At 45.7% G+C, this 23,393-nt stretch overlaps 1 protein-coding gene across 4 annotated transcripts in view; it reads right to left on the bottom strand.

Annotated features, from left to right (window-relative positions):
* Positions 1 to 20,710, bottom strand: part of ARHGAP44 (Rho GTPase activating protein 44) — a 186,076-nt gene extending 165,366 nt beyond the window's left edge. For all 4 annotated transcript variants that reach the window (XM_070394907.1, XM_070394905.1, XM_070394904.1 and 1 more), the window contains exon 1: positions 20,321 to 20,710. In XM_070394907.1, coding sequence (XP_070251008.1) covers positions 20,321 to 20,373 — 53 coding nt within the window. In that variant the 5' untranslated portion in view covers positions 20,374 to 20,710. The remainder of the gene's footprint in view (positions 1 to 20,320) is intronic.
* Positions 20,711 to 23,393: the final 2,683 nt, after the last annotated feature.

The raw sequence follows: 23,393 nt of genomic DNA on the forward strand, positions 1-23,393 counted from the left end.
GGGATCACGATCATCTCTGCAGCCCGCTGTTGACTGAAATGCTATGCGGGCAGGACTACAGTAACCTGTTTAAAAAGTTGAGACTAGCTCGCACATATAATGAGAAATGCAGTCTCCCTCCCTCTCCTGTTCCCACCCACCGAGAGGCACTGTTGGCAATTTAGTATATTCTTGCAGAGATGTTCGATGCATTCATGAGCATGGCGACTATACCTGCTTGGGAGCCTATTCACATTTTGCAGAAATGGGGTGGAATACCACCCACGAGGTCTGCGTCTTGCTCTTTCCACCGGTCAGAGTATCTTGGAGGTGGCTGTGTATTGGCGCATTCAGATTTGATTCAATAGTGTTCCATCTACAGATGCCCCACAGTTTGAGTTAATAATTTTTGAAGAATAAATTCTACACACATCCAGGTTAGTCTCTTAGATCGGCATGTCCCCTCTGCTGTAATGCACTTTGCTCTCTTAAGTCTTCATTTCTGTTTTTCCCTCCTCTCCATCCCATGCTTCCCTCAGAGGTCCAACTTAAAGCACCTTTGTTCCCTGAATCCTGGTTGACTACTGAAGCCATAAGCGATAGTTCTGTCCTTCTAATCAATTCTAACCTTTCAAACTCTCATAGGACATTAGTAAAAACCAGCCTCAAATACCTGCAGAGTGTCCTGGCTTATTCTCACTGCTGGAATCTAAGCCCCCTGAGGGCAGCATAATCTGACTTAATCATCTTTGTTTGCTTCCCAACCCCCAGCCACAGAGCATGGCACACAGCAGGCAGAATAAAGGCTGTTTGTTGAATGGGAAACGTGTGCTCCATGGGTGCTGTGGGTTGAACTGTGTCTCCCCAGAACATCTGATGAAGTCCTAACTACAGGCACCTCAGAACGTGACCTTAGTGGGAAATAGGATTGTTGCAGATGTAAGTAGTTACGATGAGTTGTACTGGAGGACATGGACCCTTAATCCAACGTGACTGGTGTCCTTATAAGAAGAGACCAGAGGCTCTGACCGGTTTGGCTCAGTGGATAGAGCGTCAGCCTGCGGACTGAAAGGTCCCAGGTTCGATTCCGGTCGGGGGCATGTACCTTGGTTGCGGGCACATCCCCAGTGGGAGGTGTGCAGGAGGCAGCTGATCGATATTTCTCTCTCATCGATGTTTCTAACTTTCTGTCCCTCTCCCTCCCTCTCTGTAAAAAATCAATAAAATATATTAAAAAAAAAAAAAAAAGAAGAAGAAGAGACCAGAGACAGAGACATACACGGAGAATGCCAGGTGATGACAGAGGCAGGGACTGAAAGGATGTGTTATAAGCCAAGGAGCACCGCCAACTGCTGGCAACACCAGAGGCTATGAGCAAGTTCTGACACTACTCTCTGATATCAACCGGATGTCAAACAATTCGATTCTGTCCTGACACCAGCTACCCAAAGTTAGTGGAGACCCCCACACGGTAAGAACAAAGAACTTCACAAGACTGCCAGCCGTAAGTTTTGGGTGTCCCCAAGCCACCCATAATTATGCCCAACTGGCTACAAATTCAGGGTTTCCCATAACTCCCTCCGGTTCAATACCCATTAGAACAATTCACATAACTCACTGACAGCACCACACTTATGATTATAGTTTCATGTTCATGTACGTAGGTTATAACTCAAGAACAAGCGAATGAAAGAGATGCTTAGGTCAAGGTCTGGGGTGGGGTGGGAAGAGAGGTTGAGCATCCATGACCTCTCTTGATGAAACCCAGGTGCCTTCCCAGCCTTCCCCGACGAGGCAGCTCTACTGAGCCTCGGTGTCTGGAGTGTTCACCAGGGGCTTCATTCTGCAGGCAGGAGGGACTAAGTCCTGGGCCACAACTGCACTCCATCTCTCCTCTCGCCCCTCCTCGCCATGGATGTCGGGCTGATCCAAAGTTCTAACCTTTTGATGATGTCATTGGTCTTTCCGGGGACCAGCTCCCATCTTGAAGTTATCTAGGGGCCCGCCATTAGTCACCTCATTAGCATAAGAGAGTATGAGAACATCACTCAAGAAATTCCAAAATGTTTTGAAGCTTTGTGCCAGAAACTGAGGCGGAGGAGGAGATGGTGTTTGTTATACCACAGGAAGAAACCGATTCTCCCCCACAGCCCTCAGAGAGCATGCCCTGCCCACACCTTGGATTCAGACTTCTGGCCTCCAGATCTGTGAGAATAATTTTACGTTGTTTAAAGCACCAGGTTTGTGATAATTTGTTAGAGAAGCGGTAGGAAAATAAGAGTGGATGGAGCAAGGCTTTGCCTTAGGGCAGTGGTTCTCAACCTTCCTAATGCCGCGACCCTTTAATACAGTTCCTCATGTTGTGGTGCCTCGCAATTTCATTGTTACAAATTGAACATAATTAAAGCATAGTGATTAATCACAAAAACAATATGTAATTATATATGTGTTTTCTGATGGTCTTAGGTGACCCCTGTGAAAGGGTCATTCGACCCCCAAAGGGGTCGCGACCCACAGGTTGAGAACCGCTGTCCTAGGGTAACACTAAAATTAAAATGTATTCCCTTGGTTTCCATACCATCTAGTATTTCCTGACACCCCCTCGGGCCATTCTTCAGACCCCCTCTCTTCTCAGCACTCTACCCACGTCAGTGCTTCAGTCTCACCCACCTGCTGCTGGTTCCTAACTCCACGGTCTCCTGGACTGCGCTCTGAGGCTCCAGATCCTCCACCCAGCTGCCTGCTGGACTTCTCCCTCTGCACTTCCCACAGGCTCCTTCTCAGGCACGGGAAGCCCACTCAGGCAGGGATGTCTGTCCATCCTCTGCTCAAACCCAAACTTCAGCAGCAGCTTCAGCTCCTACTGCTCCCTCAAGCTCCACCAGGGTCCCTGGTCCAACATCTTCAAGATTTCTGGACCTCTCCATGTCTCACTCCTCATGGCTACATGTCTGATCTCATTCGGATCATCTATCTACTCTCCTAGTCAATAGTAGGGTCTCCTAGCCTGCTGGAAGCCGATCCACCCTGGCTGCTTGAGGCAGTCTCTGCAGGGATGTTTCAAGTAACCTTGAAATGGAGATGAGAAATGCCCTAGCCTTTGGAATGGAATGGATGGGATTAAGATCAAATAGGATAAATGCAGATGTAAGAGGACAATAGGGGAAGGAACCTGGCTAGGAGAAGAAAGGTTGTTTCCCCAGGTGAGGATTTTTATCAGTAAACCCTTTAACTGAGTGTCAGAGGGGTGGTTGGTCGCTTTGATCTTTGCTGGCAGTGACCTCCTTCAGTTACTTCCTTGTAGTTTAGTGGAACAATAGAGTAACCTTTGAATGGAGTTGGGAAGCCCCCTGGCCTTTTGTATAGAATGGATAGGATTGGGACCAAATAGTATATATACAGATGTTAGATGACAATAAAGAGAGGTACCTGGCTAAGAAGAACCTGGCTATGATGATCACCTGAACACTGCCTCCGTGTCATTCAATCTTCGCCGACTTCGTCCACACCTTGGGGAACCCCTGGACCCGCTGGGGCTGGACCCCAGCACTAGCCAGTCTCTGCACCAGGCTTGTCCCCCTCATTGGTTCTCTACCAGGCATCCAGAGTCATCATTCTAAAACCCAGACCTGACCTTGCTCACTCCCATTTAAAACAGCACAGCAGCATCTTACACTTACCGAGGGTTTGTTCTGTCCCAGAAACTATTTTAAGTACTTTATGTGTAATATTTATTTAAAATGTCATAGAGTAGAAAATATCTCCATTTTGCAATAAGACAAGTGAGGCTTATACAGCCCAAGTGATTGTGCAATTTGTAAGCGATAGAGGCAAGATTTGAACTTATGGGAATCGGACACCAGCACCCATGCTCAGAACCCCAAAACAGTGGGGAGAGATCAATACTTTACCATGGGTCCTCGGACAAAATCCAAACTGCTGACTCGTGTCTTATAAACAAGGTGACCGCACAATTTTCCCAGGTTTTCACCTGCTGTCCCTGACACTAGTAATTACGTGATCACTCTCCGAAGTGCCGTGTCTGGACAATAAGTTAGATGCACACCCTAAAATCCTCACGCCTACTCCCAGTGACTTTCCAAACACACAGCACTTATTTTACTTCCTTGAGGAAGCCACATTCTGCATTCCTTGGCATTCACACACCTCATTCCCTCTTTCCTTAGCCTGCTAACAATGCCTCGCCCCTCGGGTCTCAGCTGACATGACTTCCTCCCAAACCCCACTCCAACCAAACTCAGTTATGTTCTCAGGGTCCCATGAAAAACCCACTATCTAAGATAGCACCCTTTGTTATAAGGACTCACTTCACTGCTTTCCTATTCACACTCACATCTCTGGCAGAGGACTTGGCACACAGTAGGTGTAGTGGACACCAGACGCGCCCAGGAATGAAGCATTCTCCTCAGCTATTCAGGATCCAGCAGGTGACCACTATCAGTGTCTACCCTGCGGCACGGCTTTGGCTGGTGTCAGTCACATGATTCCCGTGACTGGCCGAGGCAGTGGCCTAAAGGCTCTGTCTCTCCTCCCAAGCTCAGGACAACTCTGAAGAGACCTCCCAAGCTCCAGAACCCAACAGAGCATCCGCTGAGGCCTTCACTGGGACATCACAGCTCAACTTCTCCCTTTGCCTGGCCTGGACCTGCTTCCTTTCACTCCCTCCACAGGTGCTGATGCTGAGAGCACTCCACAGTGAGCACTTGCGTGCTATTCTCATCATCCACTTCCCAGGACCCAACCTGTGACCACAGGTGATCAACAGATACGTGTTTAATGAATGTCTTCTTTACTCAGTAAGTTGCCATCGTGTACACTTCCCTCTTAGCACACACATCTATTCAACGGCATAGGTATGGCTTGCGAATGGCGAATCATACTTTTGAATTAAAGACAACTTACTATGGACTAACTGTAAAGCAGTGTCATATTTTTTGCTAGTCTTGTAAAATCTTGGAGCTCATGAAGGCATGATTACAAGTCTGCAGCTAAGTATTTAGCATGGGAAACCTCGATTTAGTGGTGACAGAAAGAGAATCCACTCTGAGACCTGTGAGGGCAGCACATACAGTCCCTGACAAGGACCTGCTCCTGCTCTTTACAAAGCACTGTGGGCAACATGACAGGAGGCAGTGGAGTCAGCTGATCCCTGCAAACACTCACAGCTTCCAGCCTGGTGAGAAAACAGAACCAGCAGCCCTGAGCAATCAAAGCAGGATGAAATCGGCGACATCAGAGGACAAGCAGAGGTCTGAAAATGCACAAGGGAGAAGCAACAGAGGGGAGGCAGAAAGCAGTGACATCTGACTTGAACTCTGAGAATGCATTTGACAAACAATTCCTGAGTTCCTTCTACATTCCAGACACTGTGCTCAGGACCTACAGACTGCCAGACTACGAGAGACAGATGTGCGCGGAACTAGAATACAACACACCAAGCTTTACACACTCATGTGAACATGCTGATAAACAGAAAGTAGAGGCAACGGTTTGATCAAAGGCGAGAACATTTCCAAACAATATCTGAACTCCATTCCCACTGATATAGTCTACAAACTCTAGTGTGAGGATTGGGTGACCCACAGAAAATGGTCTTCACACTCAAAATGTTGGGTTCAACCAAGTCACAGTGGACACTGTTGAATGTCCACCCAGAATGCTCTGCTCCTTCTTCCATGTGAACAGAACTCTGATTTTGACCCGGTATCCATCCCTCCTCCCTAAAGGCCTCCTGACATAGAAGGGGCTTTCCCCACCTCTACTCCTGAAAGGGTCTTGATGGCTCTAAGCCAGTCATCACAATCCTACCTCCTCTGCCAGCGACCAGGTCAGAGATGCAGACTTCAGCTTCATCAGCCCACCACGTCCCTTCCTTTCAACATGGGTTAAGGTCAATGGTAAACACGTGAAATAAATGGGCTTAAACTAGAGGAAAGGACTCTGGACTTATGACTGGGACCATCTGGCTGCTCCTCTTGTCTTAGTCCATTTGAGCTGCTGTAACAGAATACCTATCAGGTATTCAGGTGGCATATAGAAAGCAGAAACTTATTTCTCACAGTCTGAGAAGTCCAAGATCAAGGTGCCAGCCGATTTGGTGAGGGCTGCTTTCCGGTTCTCTGTGGTGGCTGCTCACAGTGTCCTTACATAGTAGAAGGGGCGGGAGCTTCTAGGACCTCTTCTATAAGGGCTCTAATTCATACAAGAGGGCAATGCCCTCATGACCTAATGGCGTCCCCAAAGCCCCACCTGCTGATACAGTCACCTTGGGGATTGAGTTTCAACATCTGCATTTTGGAGGGACACAAACATTCAGACCTTAACACCTCTTTTGGTTTAAAACATGGAAGCAAAGGAACTCAGTTGCTGCTGGCAGCTGTATATTGACCATGAAAAAAGCCAGTCTGAGGAAAAAGCCCACATAGAGATGAAGGCAAAGCAAAGCAAAGCAAAGCGGAAAGATCACAAGGCACCTGGATCTCCTACCTTGGGCCGACCCATCACCTGAGGCCAAGTTTCTTTACTGTTTAAAGCTCCCTGAATTGGTATCACTTACAACCATCAAGAGCAGCCTCAGAGATACAAATGACCAACAGCCTTCTTCCCTGCAGAACCTCTCGGGCCTTAAATACAAAGAGAGGTTGGAACTCTAAAATGAGTCTACAGTGGGCTGCGTTCCCCAGTCCCAGGGTTCCCCCCAGAGAGCACGACTTCATAAAGAAGGAAAAACCATTCTCCTTTCCACGTCTTCAAAAATACAGTCTAGCCTGTGCTGCAGGAAGTCAGGGAAGAGACTCAAACAAGAGGGCTCTGCAATTTGTGGTCAAGGGTGGAGAAACAGGCTGTAAGTGAGAATCGGATGAAAAGGAAGACACAGACCAAAAGTAATCCAGGGATAGTTTTGTGTAAGTGACTGGAATGACTTCTCCGAACACCAGGAGACACATTCCCTACATCACTGCTAATTCACAGGTCCCTGGGAATCTGACCAAGGTTTGATGCCATGGATTGGAATTTGGTCGGCATCTGGGCACGGTGAGCAGCCAGCGTCCCTTCCCCAGCCCTGGGGCAAAAGCCTCTGATTTTCCTTTGGGAACTGCCTCTCCCCTACTTCATCTCTGTGGACTTGCAATCCAGAGAACTGCCTACTCTCCCAGTCCCTACGGGATGGTTGGGTCACATGGTCCAAAGGAAACCAATTAGACTCCCTTCAGTGAGGGAATCATCCAAGCAACCCAGCGACAGAAAGCAACTGGGAAGCAAGCCCTCCGCAGAGGCTGCCCGGCACCCTGCAGCAGGGGCACTGCCGTCAGTCCTCTGCTTCTGTGAGCCACCCCATCCTCAAATCCCCCTCTTCACTCAGACAACCCAGAGTCCATGTCTGCGCTGCATCCAGGGAACCCCAACTGGTCACAGGAACCACGAGGCCTCCGTCCCCGCTCATGCAGACCAAATCTCAAAACGGAATGTGTCTTTAAAACTAGCAGCCCTGAAGGTTCTTCGCATGCCACTTCCTAATATCAGACTGTTTTATTGGATAAAAGGAGATCTGACAGCATGTCCTTCCCAGAGTGCAAGGATAAGACGGTGCCCATGTTAGAAGCTGAAGAGAACTTCAAACACATTTCTATTTAGACATTTCAGGGCCCCAAACTTAAAACATCAATATAGGAAATTCCAGCTACATTTTATATTCACCTCTTTGTTTTGAGTCCTGGGAGAGTTTCTTGTTTGTTGATTTGTTTTTTAAATAAAATACATGTTTATTTTTTATTTTTTCATCTTCACTCAAGGATATGTTTATTGACTTTGAGAGACAGAGGAACATCGATGTGAGAAACATCAATTGGTTGCCTTCTGTAAGTGCCCCGACTGGGAATCGAACCCATAACCCTTTTGGTGTACAGGACCATGCTCCGACAAACTGAGCCACCTGGCCAGGGCAAATACATGTTTATCCTCAAGAATTTGAAAACTGTTAAAAGGTAGAAGCAGCAAGAATTCAGATTACTCATAATCCTCCCCAGAGATAAACAGGCACTCGGAGCCTCGCAGTCTCTCCTGACTTCCTCACAGCCTTCTCTACGCGTTTTAAAAACACGGTGCAATCTCAACTCTGTGCTCACTTCCGTATCCTGTTTCCTTATCTTAAACATCTCCCACAAGCTCTTACATTTTGGGAATGTTATAAAAATACTGCACATTACAACAGTACAGATGTCCCAAAACTTAAACATTCCCTAATGTTAGACACAAAGTCGCCCCCTTCCCCTACTGCGGTGGAATGGAAGCCTAGCAATGCAGCACATCAGGACCAGAGCCAGCAGACCTGGGAGCAAATCTCAGCTCCTTTCCTTACCAACGCTGTGACCAGCAGCAACCACGCACTCACCTGCTGAGGCTCAGGCAGGTGATGGGGGAAGGATCGGGACCGACTCGCAGAGCTGTTGTGAGGCTTACACAGGAGTGTCTGTCACCAGACACCCTCCACAATGAGCAGCTGTGGAACCACGTGTGTCTGCAATCACACCAAGGAGACAAAGCTCAGAGCTCTGCCCTTCTCATGTTCTTTATTTTGCTAAGGTCTCTGCTTGATTACTAGGTCATGTAGGAGGCGACAGGGGCTTCTGCAGACATAGAAATGACTGTCTTTGCACACCGGGCACCGAGCTATAGAACACTTTCCAAGGACTCTCTTACGCTTTCTGGTGAAACTGTAATAAGGAAACCAAGTGGAGAACTTCCTACTGGCAGACGTTCCATCGTCTGATGCTCTCTGTGGTTAAGGCTACATACAAGACACTGGATTACCTCAAATAAATGTGACATTTTTATTTTTATACAAGTCAAGTTAATCAGCATTTTACTGGTAAAGCCACCTAAACAGCAGAACCTGAGGGACCCTGAGGCCGCTGAGAGCCACCAGGAGGGGAGGGAGAGCAGGGCCTGCCTTGACCTACTTAGGGCCCAGCTCAAATCTCGCTCTGCCCCTTTCCTGGCCGGCTACTTCCATCGTCTCCGCTCCCCATCTGTACAGTGGGCCTGTAGGTAGCACCCAATTCATACAGGTGTTGCCATGGGACCATAAAATAATGCCCATAAAGGACATAGCCCAGTGCGTGGCTACAGGTGACACGGCCGTGGCTTTTGAGGTTCTCCTCTCTCCGAGTCCATGAAGGCAGTGCCTTTCCCTGGCCCCCTGCAAGTGTGGTCGGTCAGGTGATTTGCTGCAGCCAATGAAATGTGACTAGAACTGAGGGTGCCCCTTCACAGAACCCTTAGGCGCCAGTGCATGATTCGCTGCATCCTCACTGACTGCCTGTGCCATCGCAGAGTGCGTGTGGAACACACACCTGTGGATCCTTAAAGGGCTATGACCAGCCCCCCTCAGTCAGCACTGTAAGCCATCGAGATGTTAAGGGTTCTTGTTACTGTGGAATAGCCTAGCCCAGTGATGGCGAACCTTTTGAGCTCGGCGTGTCAGCATTTTGAAAAACCCTAACTTAACTCTGGTGCCGTGTCACATATAGAAATGTTTTGATATTTGCAGCCATAGTAAAACAAAGACATATTTTTGATATTTATTTTATATATGTAAATGCCATTTAACAAAGAAAAATCAACCAAAAAAATGAGTTCACGTGTCACCTCTGATACACGTGTCATAGGTTCACCATCACTGACGTAGCCCTTCCTAAGTAATATAATAACTATTAATCGAAATGGGTTTTAAATGAGCAAGGCTGTCAGCATTACTGCTATCTCTACATGTTTCATGTTTGTGACTAAACATAGAAAAACTGGGTTTGATCTGAGATAACAAGACAAATGGGTATCAATGTCAAGCTGTAAGTATCCGTACTTAGGAATATTAATAAGGTTGAAACGAATGCCTCATGACAAAGAGACTTTAAGCACATCCAGGGGAAGTGATAATTACCATAATTTATGGAGTGCTTATTATTTCCCAGGGGTTGTGCTAAAGATATTATATTATCGTATTTAATCCAGGCAATAATTCCATGAAGTAGGTGTCATTCCAGTGTGGTAGGATAAGAATTCTGTTCTCCTCGTCACTCCTCTACCCACTGTAGGAAGGTTTATTTAAAGTGCATATAGATAGAGATATAGAGATATCAAAAACTAATTCTGAAGTGGGTATCAGCAAGAGAAAAGTGTTATCCTAATGACGCTCCCCTCTGAGGGATCTAGGAGAATTGATAGCCACCCTCCCAGGATGGCGACAAGGAATGACCTCATAGCTGCACAGAGAGGAGCGGGCAGGCGGATGGGACTGTGATGAGCAGGAGTACAAGAAAGATTTCCAAGACTGTCAGTGGGACATGAGAGAGATAACATTCCTGGTGAGTCAGCTGTGGTACAGGCTCCCCATCCCTGTCTCCAGGCATATCCAGGGGAGACTTGTGACCAGTTCCAGCCAATGGAATATGAACAGAGGTGACACCTGTAAGTTCCAGCCCCAGGCATTAAGAGCTAGCATGCCCAACTCCCTTCACCTCTCACAGTGACTGGAAGCCACCCACTAAGACTGGGAAAGAGAGTGGAGGGTAGAGGGGGGATGCAGACGGAATCCCTCCGTCACACAGGAAAGAGAGACGTCCTGAGGAGACCCCTGACTCACATCACACTTCACATGAGCTTAAATAAACTTCTCTGTTAAGCCACTGAGGTTTGGAGCTCATGTGTTACCACAACAAAAGTAGCCTATCCTGATTACTTCAACACAGAAGAGTAAAAACTAGGAAAATAAAATAAACCCAAGGAAATCAGGAGGAATTCATGTTTAATTAAAATTTTAAAAAGCTATATTATTTTGTATTAGTTGAAGGTAAACTATAATTGGAAATTAAGACAACATAGTCCCAGTGGCCAATAAAAATATCTTTTAAAAGCATAAACCTAGCCTTAGTTGGGTTGCTCAGTGAATAGAGCTTCAGCCTGTGGGTTTAGGTCAAGGGCATGTACCTCGGTTGCAGGCTCCTCCCTGGCCCAGACTCTAGTCAGGGAATGTGCAGGAGGCAACCAATTGATATTTCTCTCTCTGTCTTTCCCTCTCTTCCCCTCTCTCTAAAAATCAATGGAAATATATCCTTGGGTGAGGATTAAAAAAAAAAAAGACTAAAAAAAGAAAAGCAAAAATAAAAATAAAATAAATAAATAAAAAGAAAAGCATAAGCTAGTTATGGTGAAAAAAAAAGAAAAAAAGAAATGCAAATTAAAATGATAAAGGAGATACAACTATTTACTCAAAATAAATTATATTAAATTTTAAAATCACAATAAAATAAATGTTTTTCTATAAAAATATGTCACTTAAATGACTCAGAAAAAGATAGGAAATAAATATTTTAGTAAACTGTAAGAAATTTGGAAAACTGTCAAAACCACCTCCAAAAACAAGTCCTGGAAAAATTATTTCCAAGCTTCAAGGACTAGTAATTCTTAACCTCAGCATCGCATAGAAAAAGTAGAAAGTGATCAACATTTTACACCGTTATCAAAATTTGACAGAAAAATTCAAAAGAAAAATTTTATATGCTCTCATTTATGAATAAAAATCCCAAATAAAACTCCCAGTGAATTAAATCTAGCAGCATATTTAAAAAGTTAACAAACTATACTCAAGTAAAATTGACTTCAGGAAAACAAGGAGAGCTCCCTATTAGAAAATCTATTAAAGTTCAAGAAAATAACACACAAGCTCCTCATGGGTAGAAATTCTATAATGTATACTCAGCACAGAAAACACTGTCTAGAACACAGTAAGTGCTCAATAAATATTTATGGCATAAATTAGAGCAGTGGTTCTCAACCTGTGGGTCGCGACCCATTTGGGGGTTGAACTACCCTTTCACAGGGGTCACCTAAGACCATCGGAAAACACATATATAATTACATATTGTTTTTGTGATTAATCACTATGCTTTAATTACGTTCAATTTGTAACAATGAAAATACATTCTGCATATCAGATATTTACATTACGATTCATAACAGTAGCAAAATTACAGTTATGAAGTAGCAACAAAAATAATTTTATGGTTGGGGGTCACCACAACATGAGGAACTGTATAAAGGGTCGCGGCATTAGGAAGGTTGAGAACCACTGAATTGAGAGTGAATATATTACAAATAAAAGGAGAAAATAACATGTGATGATCTTTAAAGACTATAATAATATAGTTAATCAAATTTAACTTTGGCACCAAAGAAAAAAAGCATAATAATAAAATTATGCAATATGGAACATGATTACAGAACAATGTCTCAAATTATCATGCATTTCCAGGGAGGATAATAAGAAGACATGAATGCCCACATGTTGCCACATATGTATTTAACATGTTCCACAAGTCCTAAACAATGCAATTAGTGAAGAAAATAAAATAAATATAAAATACTGGAGAAAGAAGCAAAATTACTACTTGCAGAAAATGTGATTGTCTACCTGAAAAATCCAATAGTACTTTAAAGTACTTAAAAATAATGAGAGTATATTTATACAATGGAATACCACAAGGCCATAAAAAAGAAGGATCTCTTACTGTTTGCAACAGCATGGATGGACCTGGAAAGTATTATGCTAAGCAAAATAAGCCCGTCAAAGAAAGATAAGTACCATATGATCTCACTTATGTGTGGAATCTAATAAACAAAGTAAGCTGACGGAACAAAATAGAACCAGAGGCATAGATACGTGGAACAGAATGGTGGATGTCAGAGGGGAGGGGAGTGGAGGAATGGATATAAGATGGTGAAGAGATTAGTCAAAGAGCATATATGCATAACCCGTGGACACCGACAATGTAGTGAAGGCTAGAGGAGGGGTGGCCAGGGGCTGGGTGGAGTGGGGGCAAAGAAAGGAAAAATGGAAGACATCTGTAATTGTGTCAACAATAAAAAAAGAGTAATGAGATAGTTGTGAAGGTGCTAAGAAAATGATATAAAAATCAATAACTTCCTTATATCCCAGCAATAAAGAGTAAAAAAATATAACTTAACAAAAAGATTCTAATCATTAAGGCCATAGTAATGACAATGACAAATTACCTAAAAACAAAACCAAAATTATGCAGGACCTACTAGTAAATGGACAGATTCTGGTTTACAGGATCAGAAACAGACTTGAGTACACATATCCTATTCCGAAGGGGAAGACTTCTGATTACATTCAATATTGTAAAAAGTGTCCATTTTCCCCATATTAATATATATACATTTTTAAAAATACTAAGGAAAAACAAACAAATGAGAATAGCCAAGAAAATATAACCAACTCTCTTTGATAAAAGAACAACCTGTAGGTTAGCTGTGGGTAAGGCACGGCAAGACCCTTGGGCAAACTTGGTGAGTTCTAATTGCCAAGTGAAGGCGTTGCCCTGGGTGAAGCTGGGATGAGGGGCCCAGACGGACTCCACTGCCCCTCCCACCAAAGCCCGGGGCAGACCACCCACTGCTGCTCCCCCGGGCAGCTGAGCCCATCTCAAAGTCCTGCCAGAACTGACAGACACGGGAGAACACACTAGGAATCTGAGAAATGGACACAACAAGGTGAAATTGTTTGGTACATGATAATGACATTTCAATACAGTGGGTATGAATTACATCAAGCATGTCAAACTCAAAGGCCAACACAGGCCAAATAAACAAGGCATGTGGCCCGCAGGCTGCGAGTTTGACATGCTTGAATTACATTATTCAAGGTGATAGTAGGGTAACTGATTTTTTAAAAAATCATAAATGTGACACCTAACTCATGTCATACACCAAAATTGATAACTGATGAATTAAAGATTTGATGTAAAATGAAATTATATAAATGGTAATGAAAATGTATGGGTATTTATGTAATCTGGGGTTGGGAACTGTGTTCCCTAAGCATAACAGTTAAGCACAAACCATAAATCGATAGACTAAAGATCACACAATATTATAAATTTTAAAACAAAATATAATAGGCAAAAAACAAACTACAAGGAGGTGTATGTGGCATATGAGAAAGCACATACATATATGCTTATTGAAATGTCTCTAAAATCGGTAACAGAACAGTTATAAACATGACTTTTAAAAAGTGGGTCTCAGACATGCAGGTCATTCAGAAAAGGCAACAAATATCCAGTAAACATTTAAAATGCTCAAGCACACTAGAAGTTAAAAGAAGAGAAAGGAGAGGTTTTGGTTTTCATTCATGCAATTAACAAAGTTGTAACATTTGTTGCTGATATGGGTGGGGAGAAGATATTAACAATTCTACTGAGAATAGAAATATATGTGTGTTCATCTATATAAAATGTCCACTCACATAGTCTTAAAACTCACATACTCTTTGACTCAGCAATTTCACTTCTAAAAATTCATACTAGGAAAGGAAACCAATGAGAAATATTTGCTACATGATTAGCAAAAGGAAATCAATTGGCTACAGTGGAATATTACATAGCCCTGAAAAATTGTGCTGTAGAGGTATAGTTATTGACATGGGATGATATTCAAGATTTAATAGGAAGGGGGAAAGCAGGTTGCAAAGTAGTATACATAGTACAGTCTCTATCTCTTTTTAAAGAACATAGATGCCTATTAAAACCTTAGAAGACTATATCCAAAATATGAACTATAGTCTCCAGATAATGAGATTATTGGTGATTTTTTTTCCTTTTTGTCCATCCATAAGTTAATAATTTTCTACAATAAACAAGTATCACTTATGTAACCAAAAAAAAAAGTTAAAAAAAAGTAAATTGAATTCTGTGGGAAAATAAACATTTATCCTAAAAATAAACTCTAATGTTGGAAAACGAAAGCAAAAACATCTGCTTCCTGGACAGAAAGGATAGTTTTAAATTGCTACACAGACACGCGCTCCCAAAGGCAGTGGGCTCCAGGTGCCAGCCCCTGGGACACCCAGCACCCAGCAGGAAGCCCCAACCATCCTGCTCTCTCCCAACCTCCTATCTGACTTACAACTAACCCAACACATAGCATAATTGTGTTCCTTGCTGTTGTTATCAAAACAGCATTTGAAATTGCCTTTCTTTATTATTAATAAAAGGGATATTTACTAATCCACACTAAAAGGTAGAACCATAAATTAAATTGCTGTTTTATTCACATGGCTACTGATTCACTTTTTCTACAGAAAAAATAAAATGGCCTTTGTCACCCATCATAAAACAGTATTAATCAATATTGATAAAAATCCTCTGGTGGAGACAGAACGGGAGGGAAGCCATCAATTGCTGTTGAAGAGAATGGCTCCCTCGCAATGACGTGCAGGCTAGGATAACAATGCTGGGGACCCAGCAGCCTCACGCTGACTGCTGAGCACCCGGCCCAGGGCTGAGAGCAGGCAGATCTGCACAGGAAGGAGCTTAGAAGATAGGAGCAAAGAATATTCTCCCAGACTTGCTAGCCCGTTCATCAGCTGGTGATACATTCTGTTCTCTCTCACATATTTATGCCACAGCAGGTGGCAGGACCTGGCTTCCATTAAACTCTAATGAAAAATTTCTCTCTGAGACCTAATAAGCATGCACAGTGGTCCTCGGGGGACAGGGTGGGGTCTGCCTGGCCCTGTGGGCCAACAGGAGCACACGGCAGGGCCTGTGCCGGTCTGACAGGTCCAATGCACTGTCAGGAAGCTAGTAGGTGGGAACGAGCCAGTCCGATGACTAATGTGGAACTGGTTCTGACTTTTTCCCTGATGTCTACAGACTGGGCCATGGCTTCTAGGAGGCCAGCGGATGGGCAGGGCAGTGTCTCCCAGAAATCTTCAAGGAAAAGATCCTCACTGGCTCGGCTGCTTTGGCCTGAGCGAAAATGCCTGCAGCACCAGCACTCCTAGAGGCTGCTGCATCCTCAGCATCCATCTCGATCCCACTGGCCAGTGCGTGGCCCCTGCAGTTGATCCTGAGAGCTGCAGAGCAGCGATGGTGCTCGGCCAGCCTGTGTACGGAAACCAAGCCCGCTGGGTGCCGCATGCTGCCCAGCAGTCTAGGAATGGAAGCCAGGCTCTGCAGACAAGCCTCGTCTTCCACTCCCCGACTCATAGCCTCTGAAACCAAGCATCCAACCCAGCCAGCCCTGCGCCCCCTCCCACACGCACAGCTCCTTGCCTACTCTGAGACACCTTGAGCATCACCAGCTTTTGTACAAGAGCATAGAGCTCATTTACAGCCATCACTGGGCAGTGGCTGTTGGAATCAGTTTCTAAGAGGCCCTTGAAACGTAGGGACCAGCGTTTTTGGAGGATCGATGGGCTAGCAGAAGAGGAAAATGACAAGAAACTTCATCAACCGTTGTTTGAGCACTTGGTGTATGCCAGGTCCCCTTTACCCCCAGGATGGTGGGGGCTGCTGTGACCTCCATTGTGGAGACTGAAAAAAATATTCTCACATGGATCTTTTGCTCACTCATTTGTTCAGTTGCCCAAGAATTTCAGAAAATCTGAATTTCGGGCAGTAGGGCAGTTGCCCCTGCCCAGAAGGAGCTTAAAGTCTAGTGGGAAAGATAAATAATAAAAAAATAAAAATTGCAACACAGCCCTAACCGGTTTGGCTCAGTGGATAGAGCGTCGGCCTGCGGACTGAAGGGTCCTAGGTTCGATTCCGGTCAAGGGCATGTACCTTGGTTGCGGGCACATCCCCAGTAGGGGGTATGCAGAAGGCAGCTGGTTGATGTTTCTCTCTCATCGATGTTTCTAACTCTCTATCCCTCTCCATTCCTCTCTGTAAAAAATCAATAAAATATATATATTTTTTAAATTGCAACACAATATACCCATACCATGCCTTTATAATACAGATCCCAAGAGAACTCATGGAATCTCTTACTCTCCACTGTAATATTCTCTAAAGCAGAGCAGTGCCCAGCACACAGCAAGCATCCAGAAAATACTCACTGAATGAATGAATGAGCAAATAAATGAATGAACAGTGCATGCCATAGTGCATTTAACCCAGTAACAGTGATAACATTTGCCCAGCGATTCTTGTAGCATTTCCCAGAGCTGAGCACGGTATCAAGCACTTCCCAGGGGCGCTCTCACATCATCGCTGCCACGATGGCCACATTACTCAGTGAAACCCTCATTATCCCCATTCTGCAGATGAGCAAACAGATGTGCAGAGAGTTCTACTCCAGGTCCTGTAGTCAGAAAGCAACAAACCAGGCCTGTCCCTTCAGAAGCCTGTGCTGCCCCGAACCAGTGGCCCAGGCTTGAGGGCCAGGGAATGCTCCCTGAAGGACGGAATAACATGAAGGACAGAGAGGGAAGAGTCAAAGGAGGAAGGTGTTAACGGCTGCAGAAGCAGACCATGAAGGAGATGAAACTTTTTCCAGTTAAATGCAGTGGGTTTTAGAGACTCTTCACAGCTGTGACGCCCTCTGTACTCAGATGTGAGCACTTCAAGCAAAAATGCTGGTCCCCCCATAGTGCGTTCTAGCTCAGCGACTCCTCCATTGTTAAAGCGAGTGGGTCCCATCCCCAGGGGTTTTATCAGAACTCCAAAACCTGCAGCTTGTGGAGGGGGTTAGGGGGTGGGGTGAGGAGCTGTGAGCTGGGGCAACCCTTAAGCCTGCCTCTCTGTCTTCCCTCAAAGAGAAGAAAGTCCTCACTCCAAGGACACGCAAGGACAAGAATCCAGTGGCGTGCTAAAGCAACTCCATGAAGTGCACACCAATTCCACATCTAAATTCCTAAATTCCAGTCCTGTTGCTTCTATTAATTCAAAAAATTAAGAAGCAATGTTATGAAGATAAAGTAAATGCTGCCCCTTTTATGAACCCACGTGGAGCCTACAGCAAACTGTTTTAATCTTGCCAACAAACATGAATTGAATGCCAACTGTTTATGAGGCATTGTTCTATATACACTGAGCATTCAATGGTGATCAATGCATTCTATTGGGGATAGGCAGACAAAAAAAGAAAAAAAGAAAGAAAAGTAAGAGCATTTTAAAAAGTGATGAGCGCTGTGACCAACATGAACAGGAAGGTGGGCTAGAGAGCTAATGGCGAGCACAGCCTCTAGAAGGCCTTTGAGCCCAGACCTGAGTGATGTGGAGGCACGTGGGCAGCCGGACAGGGAAAGTGGGAAACAGCAGGAATAAAGCCGGCAGAGGGACATGAGCTGGGCGTGCTGCAGGGAAGGCCACTGTGGCTGGAGCACAGGGAATGAGAAGCGGGTAAGACAGGATGAGTACGAAAAGACAAAGATGGGTCAAGTCCGCTACAGTCTTGCAGGCCATTGGAAAGATCTGGGACAGAGCGAAGCCACTGGAGGCTTTCACCAGCAAAGTAACATGAACTGGGTCTTGCTTTAAAAGGTTCGCTCTGGATGTCATTAACATGGACACACAGTAGTGAACTGGCCCTCACTTTACCTGGCACAGGACACAAGAGATGCCATCTCATAAAGAGAATTTATCCACACACCAGCATCCACCAGCTGCATGGACTTCCACCTTCCACGAGTAAAGACCACTTACTCTAAAACTCAACTTCCCCTCTCCCTTGGTCATTCCCTCCACGGAGAGGTGATGATAAAGGCTTTATGCCGGAGGCTCACAAATCTTACCACTTCTAAACAAGTCCTGAAAAGAGACAGAAGAATTGTGTGGGGGGAGCAGGGAGCCAGGGAGGAAGCATAAACATATTCCAATTCGAGCAACGACTGAAACCCAACACAACACCACGAGAGACCAGCAATCCAAGGCTACAATCAAGGGCCGACCATCACTTGGCTGGTCGGATGTGATGACGGACGCAGAAGCCAAGATGTAACACGGGCCAGCTTAACTGTTACCTGCTAAACGACCTATACAGGAAAACACTATTTCAGCATGAAACACATCAAAAGGCAACCCACAGGAGGCTATATCTGTAGCCAGATCGCGCCAGAAACCCCGCTAATCTGACTCTGCTATTCATAAATTCTCCCTCATGTTGGAGCACATGTGTTTGGGAAAGGAAAATGAATCCAAGTCAATTTTAGACATTGTTACTTGGAAGCCATCTGGAGTCCCTGGAAGCGTAAGAAGTCACCGCATGGCCTGCCCTCAGATGCCCACTGTAATTAGGGCAGTGTGCTCACATGGGAATCCAGGGTCCCCTACCCCCCAGGGATGTCCCTACCCGCACCCTACCAGATGCCAGCTCCGGCTCCACTTCCCACCCAAGGAAGGTATTTGGTTTCTTAGTAAACCTAGTGGAGAGCCCTCAAGGTGTTGAGCTTGCACTTTAATTGCACCCGAGGCTGGGTTCTCTGTTTTCCACGGGGCTTCAAAACAGCACACCTGAATTCCTTTGCCACAGCAGCTTCGAAACCCCTCCCCGGGGGCAGAAGATGGATGAAAAATCCCCTCTACCAAACAGTGCTGTGTTCGGAGCATGCCTAGTTTGGGAAGAGACCCACCAGATACCTTATGTAACGTTAATGTATGTTGGCACCCCACAGAGCGGCTCCGGGGGACAGGAGCCCAGCTGTAGCCCATGTCACCGTGATGACAGTAGGCTGGGTCTTGCAGCTTCCTAGGGCCTTTCTGACGGTAGGGCCTCTCTCCCCCTCCGCTACCTGGCTGTGATCCCCTGCGTGGCTCCTCTTCCCCAGGAGCTGGGCCTCCCTTCCTGCAGCCTCTCCCCCTCCACTGAAAACAGTTTTAGGACCAAGCTGACAGCAGCGCCATTCCACCAGCACCTCCTCTACCCGCAGCCCCCCACCTCTCCAGCTCCTCTCTCCACCACCCAACGCCTTAACAAACCTAACCAGAAAAAAAAAATCCAGAATCCTGTACAGTCATAGTCCCAGAAAGCAAACACGGCGGGAGGGAGGGAGGCTCAGCTCTGCTAAGCCGACCAGGCCCGACACTCGCCCTGGACCCCCAAGCAGCCCTGAATTCGGCAGGGGAGGAATCTTTGGAGAGCGGCGGCTTTAGGCGGCTCCAGCACGATCGGAGCAAACACCTGTTTCCAGGAAGCGACATGAGCAAAGGGAGAAGGGAGTCCCGGGAAAGGCAGGGAGGACGAGGTGAAGGGGCAGCCGGGGACGCAGGTAAAGGATGCGTCACACTTTGCGCTTGGCAACCGGAGCCTGGAGCAGCGGACAGAGCGTGAGGGGGGCTCCGGGGTCTGGGAAGTTCAGAGAGGAGGGGTCGCGCCAGCGAGCCACACCTCGGGGGGAAGAGGGGGAGGTAGCCAGCAGGGAAAGCGGTCAGGAGGCCCGACGGGCTCCATCACCTGGGCGCCCGCGAATGCAGCCCCGCAGGCGCGCACCGGCTGCGGCTGCCAGCGGGTGACCTACCTGCCCACCGTCTGGTTGGCCAGCTGGCGCATGCGATTGAACTGCTTCTTCATCGTGGCCCCGCTGCCGCGCTAGCCCGGGAACTTGGGAAGGACGGAGCCCGCCGCAGGTTACATGGCTCCCGCGCGGAGCCTCCCGGGCAACGGCGGCGGCACTGCGGAGCCTCCGGGAGCCTTTGGCCCGAGCGCGGCTCCCTCCCGAGGGCACCACCGCCTACTCCTCCTCCTGCCGTGGCGCCTGCCGCCGCAGCCTGCTCACGCGCTCCGCCGTGCCTTCATCGTACCGCCCGGGGTCGGCTGGAGCGCCGTCCAGGTCCGCTGGGCTGCCCGCCCCCAGCCCCAGTCCCGCGCGGGGACCCGGGAGTCTCCGCAGGCGAGCTGGCCCGCTGGCTGGGTGGTCCCCGCTGCGCCTGTGCGGAGGGCGCTGAGCATTCTGGGACTTGTAGTTTCTCATCCTAGAGCCCACCTTTCCTCTGACCAAAGTTACCAAGTACAGAGGGGTGGGGAGGTGGGAGAGGGCTGTGTCCACAAGGGCTTTGCACTTTAGCATTCTAGGAAGGAAGCGTTTTCCTGCTTTAAAAAATAACAAAATAGAACCAGGAATACAACAGCAAAATAAGAAAGTAAGCATCTGTCTTTCTTTGTATTTTAAGTGTATGTGAGGAATTGCTATTTTGGATTCACATGAAGAAGATTCGTGCTAGAAGGTACATCGCTCATAAAATTGCATCAGGTCACCTGATTAATGTTGAGGTGCAGGGTTAAGCTTGGGGCATTGGGGTTGACAGGAAAATTTTGAACCAGGCATGGCATGCATCCTAGAAGCAAATGCTTAATTTTCACCAAACCCATAAGGTGACCAGAAGCCAATATAGAGGATATAATGATTGTGGCATTGCATCTGTGGGCCAAATTAGACTGGGGCAACTTCCATGAATGGCTTAGATTCCAGTCTCATAGCTAATCACATCTCCCTTCCACCCCAGGAGACCAAGGGACGTCAGCTGTGGCAGGCCTGGAGCGACCTACACAGCAGCCCATTGGTATCAGTTGGCTCTTTGAAAAGGGGCTGTAACTTTCTGCAGGCTCTGTCCACAGGACAATACAGGTGGCTGCAGCTTGGTTTTATCATTATCTATCAAGTAAGAGCAGTATTGTTGGGTGATAGGGGCTTTGGATCAACAAATTGGAGTTCACATATTAGAATTCCAAATACCAATTGTATAACCTTAAAAAAATTGTATAAGCTCTCTATGCCTCCATTTTCTCATCTCTAATAGAGAAATAATACTTCTGAATAGATGGAAAAGTTAGAGAACTATGTTAAATTGCCAATAAAATGTAACATAATTTCTATATAATACATTATGTCATATTTATTTACTAAAAATATGATTATAGTTGGCATAATAGAGAGAATACTATTCCTGCAACAGAGGTACTAATCTGATAACTGAATGAATTTTTTTGAAATGGGATATTTTGCATATGATGATTATAGTCACAAGATGTCCTAAATATGGTTGTAAGTCTCCTGCTGGCCAGCTGGACAAAAGATGGTTTGAGGCATGTCTTGGATGAATGAACATGAAATCTTTAATTAATTGTGAATTTAGCCTCTGCTTATTGGGTCAGGCAGCTCTAGCCAATTAATAAGTAAAGCGTTATTTTCTTTTAACCAATTATAACAGGAATTTAATTTTTATACAAACTCAAATTATTTCCATTTGAGATTTTTTTTAAAAAGTAAGGCATAGCTTTGGTTTTTACATGTATAAATAGTAGTATGAACTGAAGAACACTGTGTGACTTTTAGCAGCAATATCTCCAGTATCATCTAGAACTGCACTGTCCAAAATAGTAGCCACCAACCACATGTGGCTATTGGAAATTAAATTAGTTAAAATTAAGTAAAACTTAAAATTTAGTTCCTCAGTCACCCTAGCCACATTGTAAGTGCTTAATAGTCACATGTGGTTCAAGGCTGCTGTATTGGAGGGCACTAGCCCTAGAGGACTCTGCAGCCAACTCCAGTATCATGCCAGCCTCTGCCTTCAATCCCAAGATATTTCCATTCAAAAGAGGGAATCTCTGCCTCCCCCAAAAGACAGCCCACCCTGCTAGAGTGTGATCCAATAATACTTTATTAACTGATGGCTTCTTCACACAGATACTCTTCTCCTCTGAGCTTCTCCTTCAGTCAGGAGGCAGCGATGCTTTCTCTGCTTTCCACCCCAGCGAAGAGATGACAGTGCAGAAAAAGGAGAAGGTGTCAAGTCTACTCGTCATCTTTCAAAGCTGGCTTCAGAAGCACATGTGAGAGAAAAGGGTTTCGAGTTTCAACAATATGGGCTTTGAAACTTTAATAGTCTATGTCATAAATAGAGTTTGAAGACTATACTATGCTGCTTATTCCAGATAAAGAACCCACAGGCTGAGGGGTGTTGAAGATGAAGAGAGGGAAGTGGGACAGGAGAAGGGGAGAGAAATACATGATAAATGTGCAGAGTTTAGTATTGTTCATAAATTTTACTGCCTGTTATTATGGGAAGGAGTTATACTTCATCTTCAGGATCAATCCTGTGATTTTCTTTGGACATAAGAATGTGCACAGAAGTGATCTATGCCACTTCCACACAAAAGTTTTACAAGTCATTTTGTGACCCTACCCTTCTTCACTCAACCATAATGAGCCAGTAGGGGATACTGAAGGGTAGAGTTGTGGCCATCCAGCTGGAGTGAAAAATATACCTTTGTTCTTATAAGTCAGAGAGGTTTGGGGATTTTTTGTTACTGCAGCATAATTGAGTCTAAGCTGACTACTACAGTGGGTGTATCTGAGAAACTGGTGTATACCTCACACCTCCCCATGGTCAAAACTTGGGTTAGGGGCATGAAGGTTGGGGAAAATATACGTTTTGGGGGGATCTGAGCACAGTGGAGGATCTACACATCAGTTCTTCAATGAGGGCTAGGAGTGACAAAGCTCCCAGAGATCCCCGGCCTTCTAAGACATGGGAGTAGTAAAGATGCCTGCATAGAGTGCCTGCAGTGCTTACGCAAGTCCTGCGGTG

The sequence above is a fragment of the Myotis yumanensis genome, unplaced genomic scaffold (assembly GCF_028538775.1).
Source record: "Myotis yumanensis isolate MYYU_CA2020_CCGP unplaced genomic scaffold, mMyoYum1.0.hap1 SCAF_16, whole genome shotgun sequence".
Taxonomy (NCBI): domain Eukaryota; kingdom Metazoa; phylum Chordata; class Mammalia; order Chiroptera; family Vespertilionidae; genus Myotis; species Myotis yumanensis.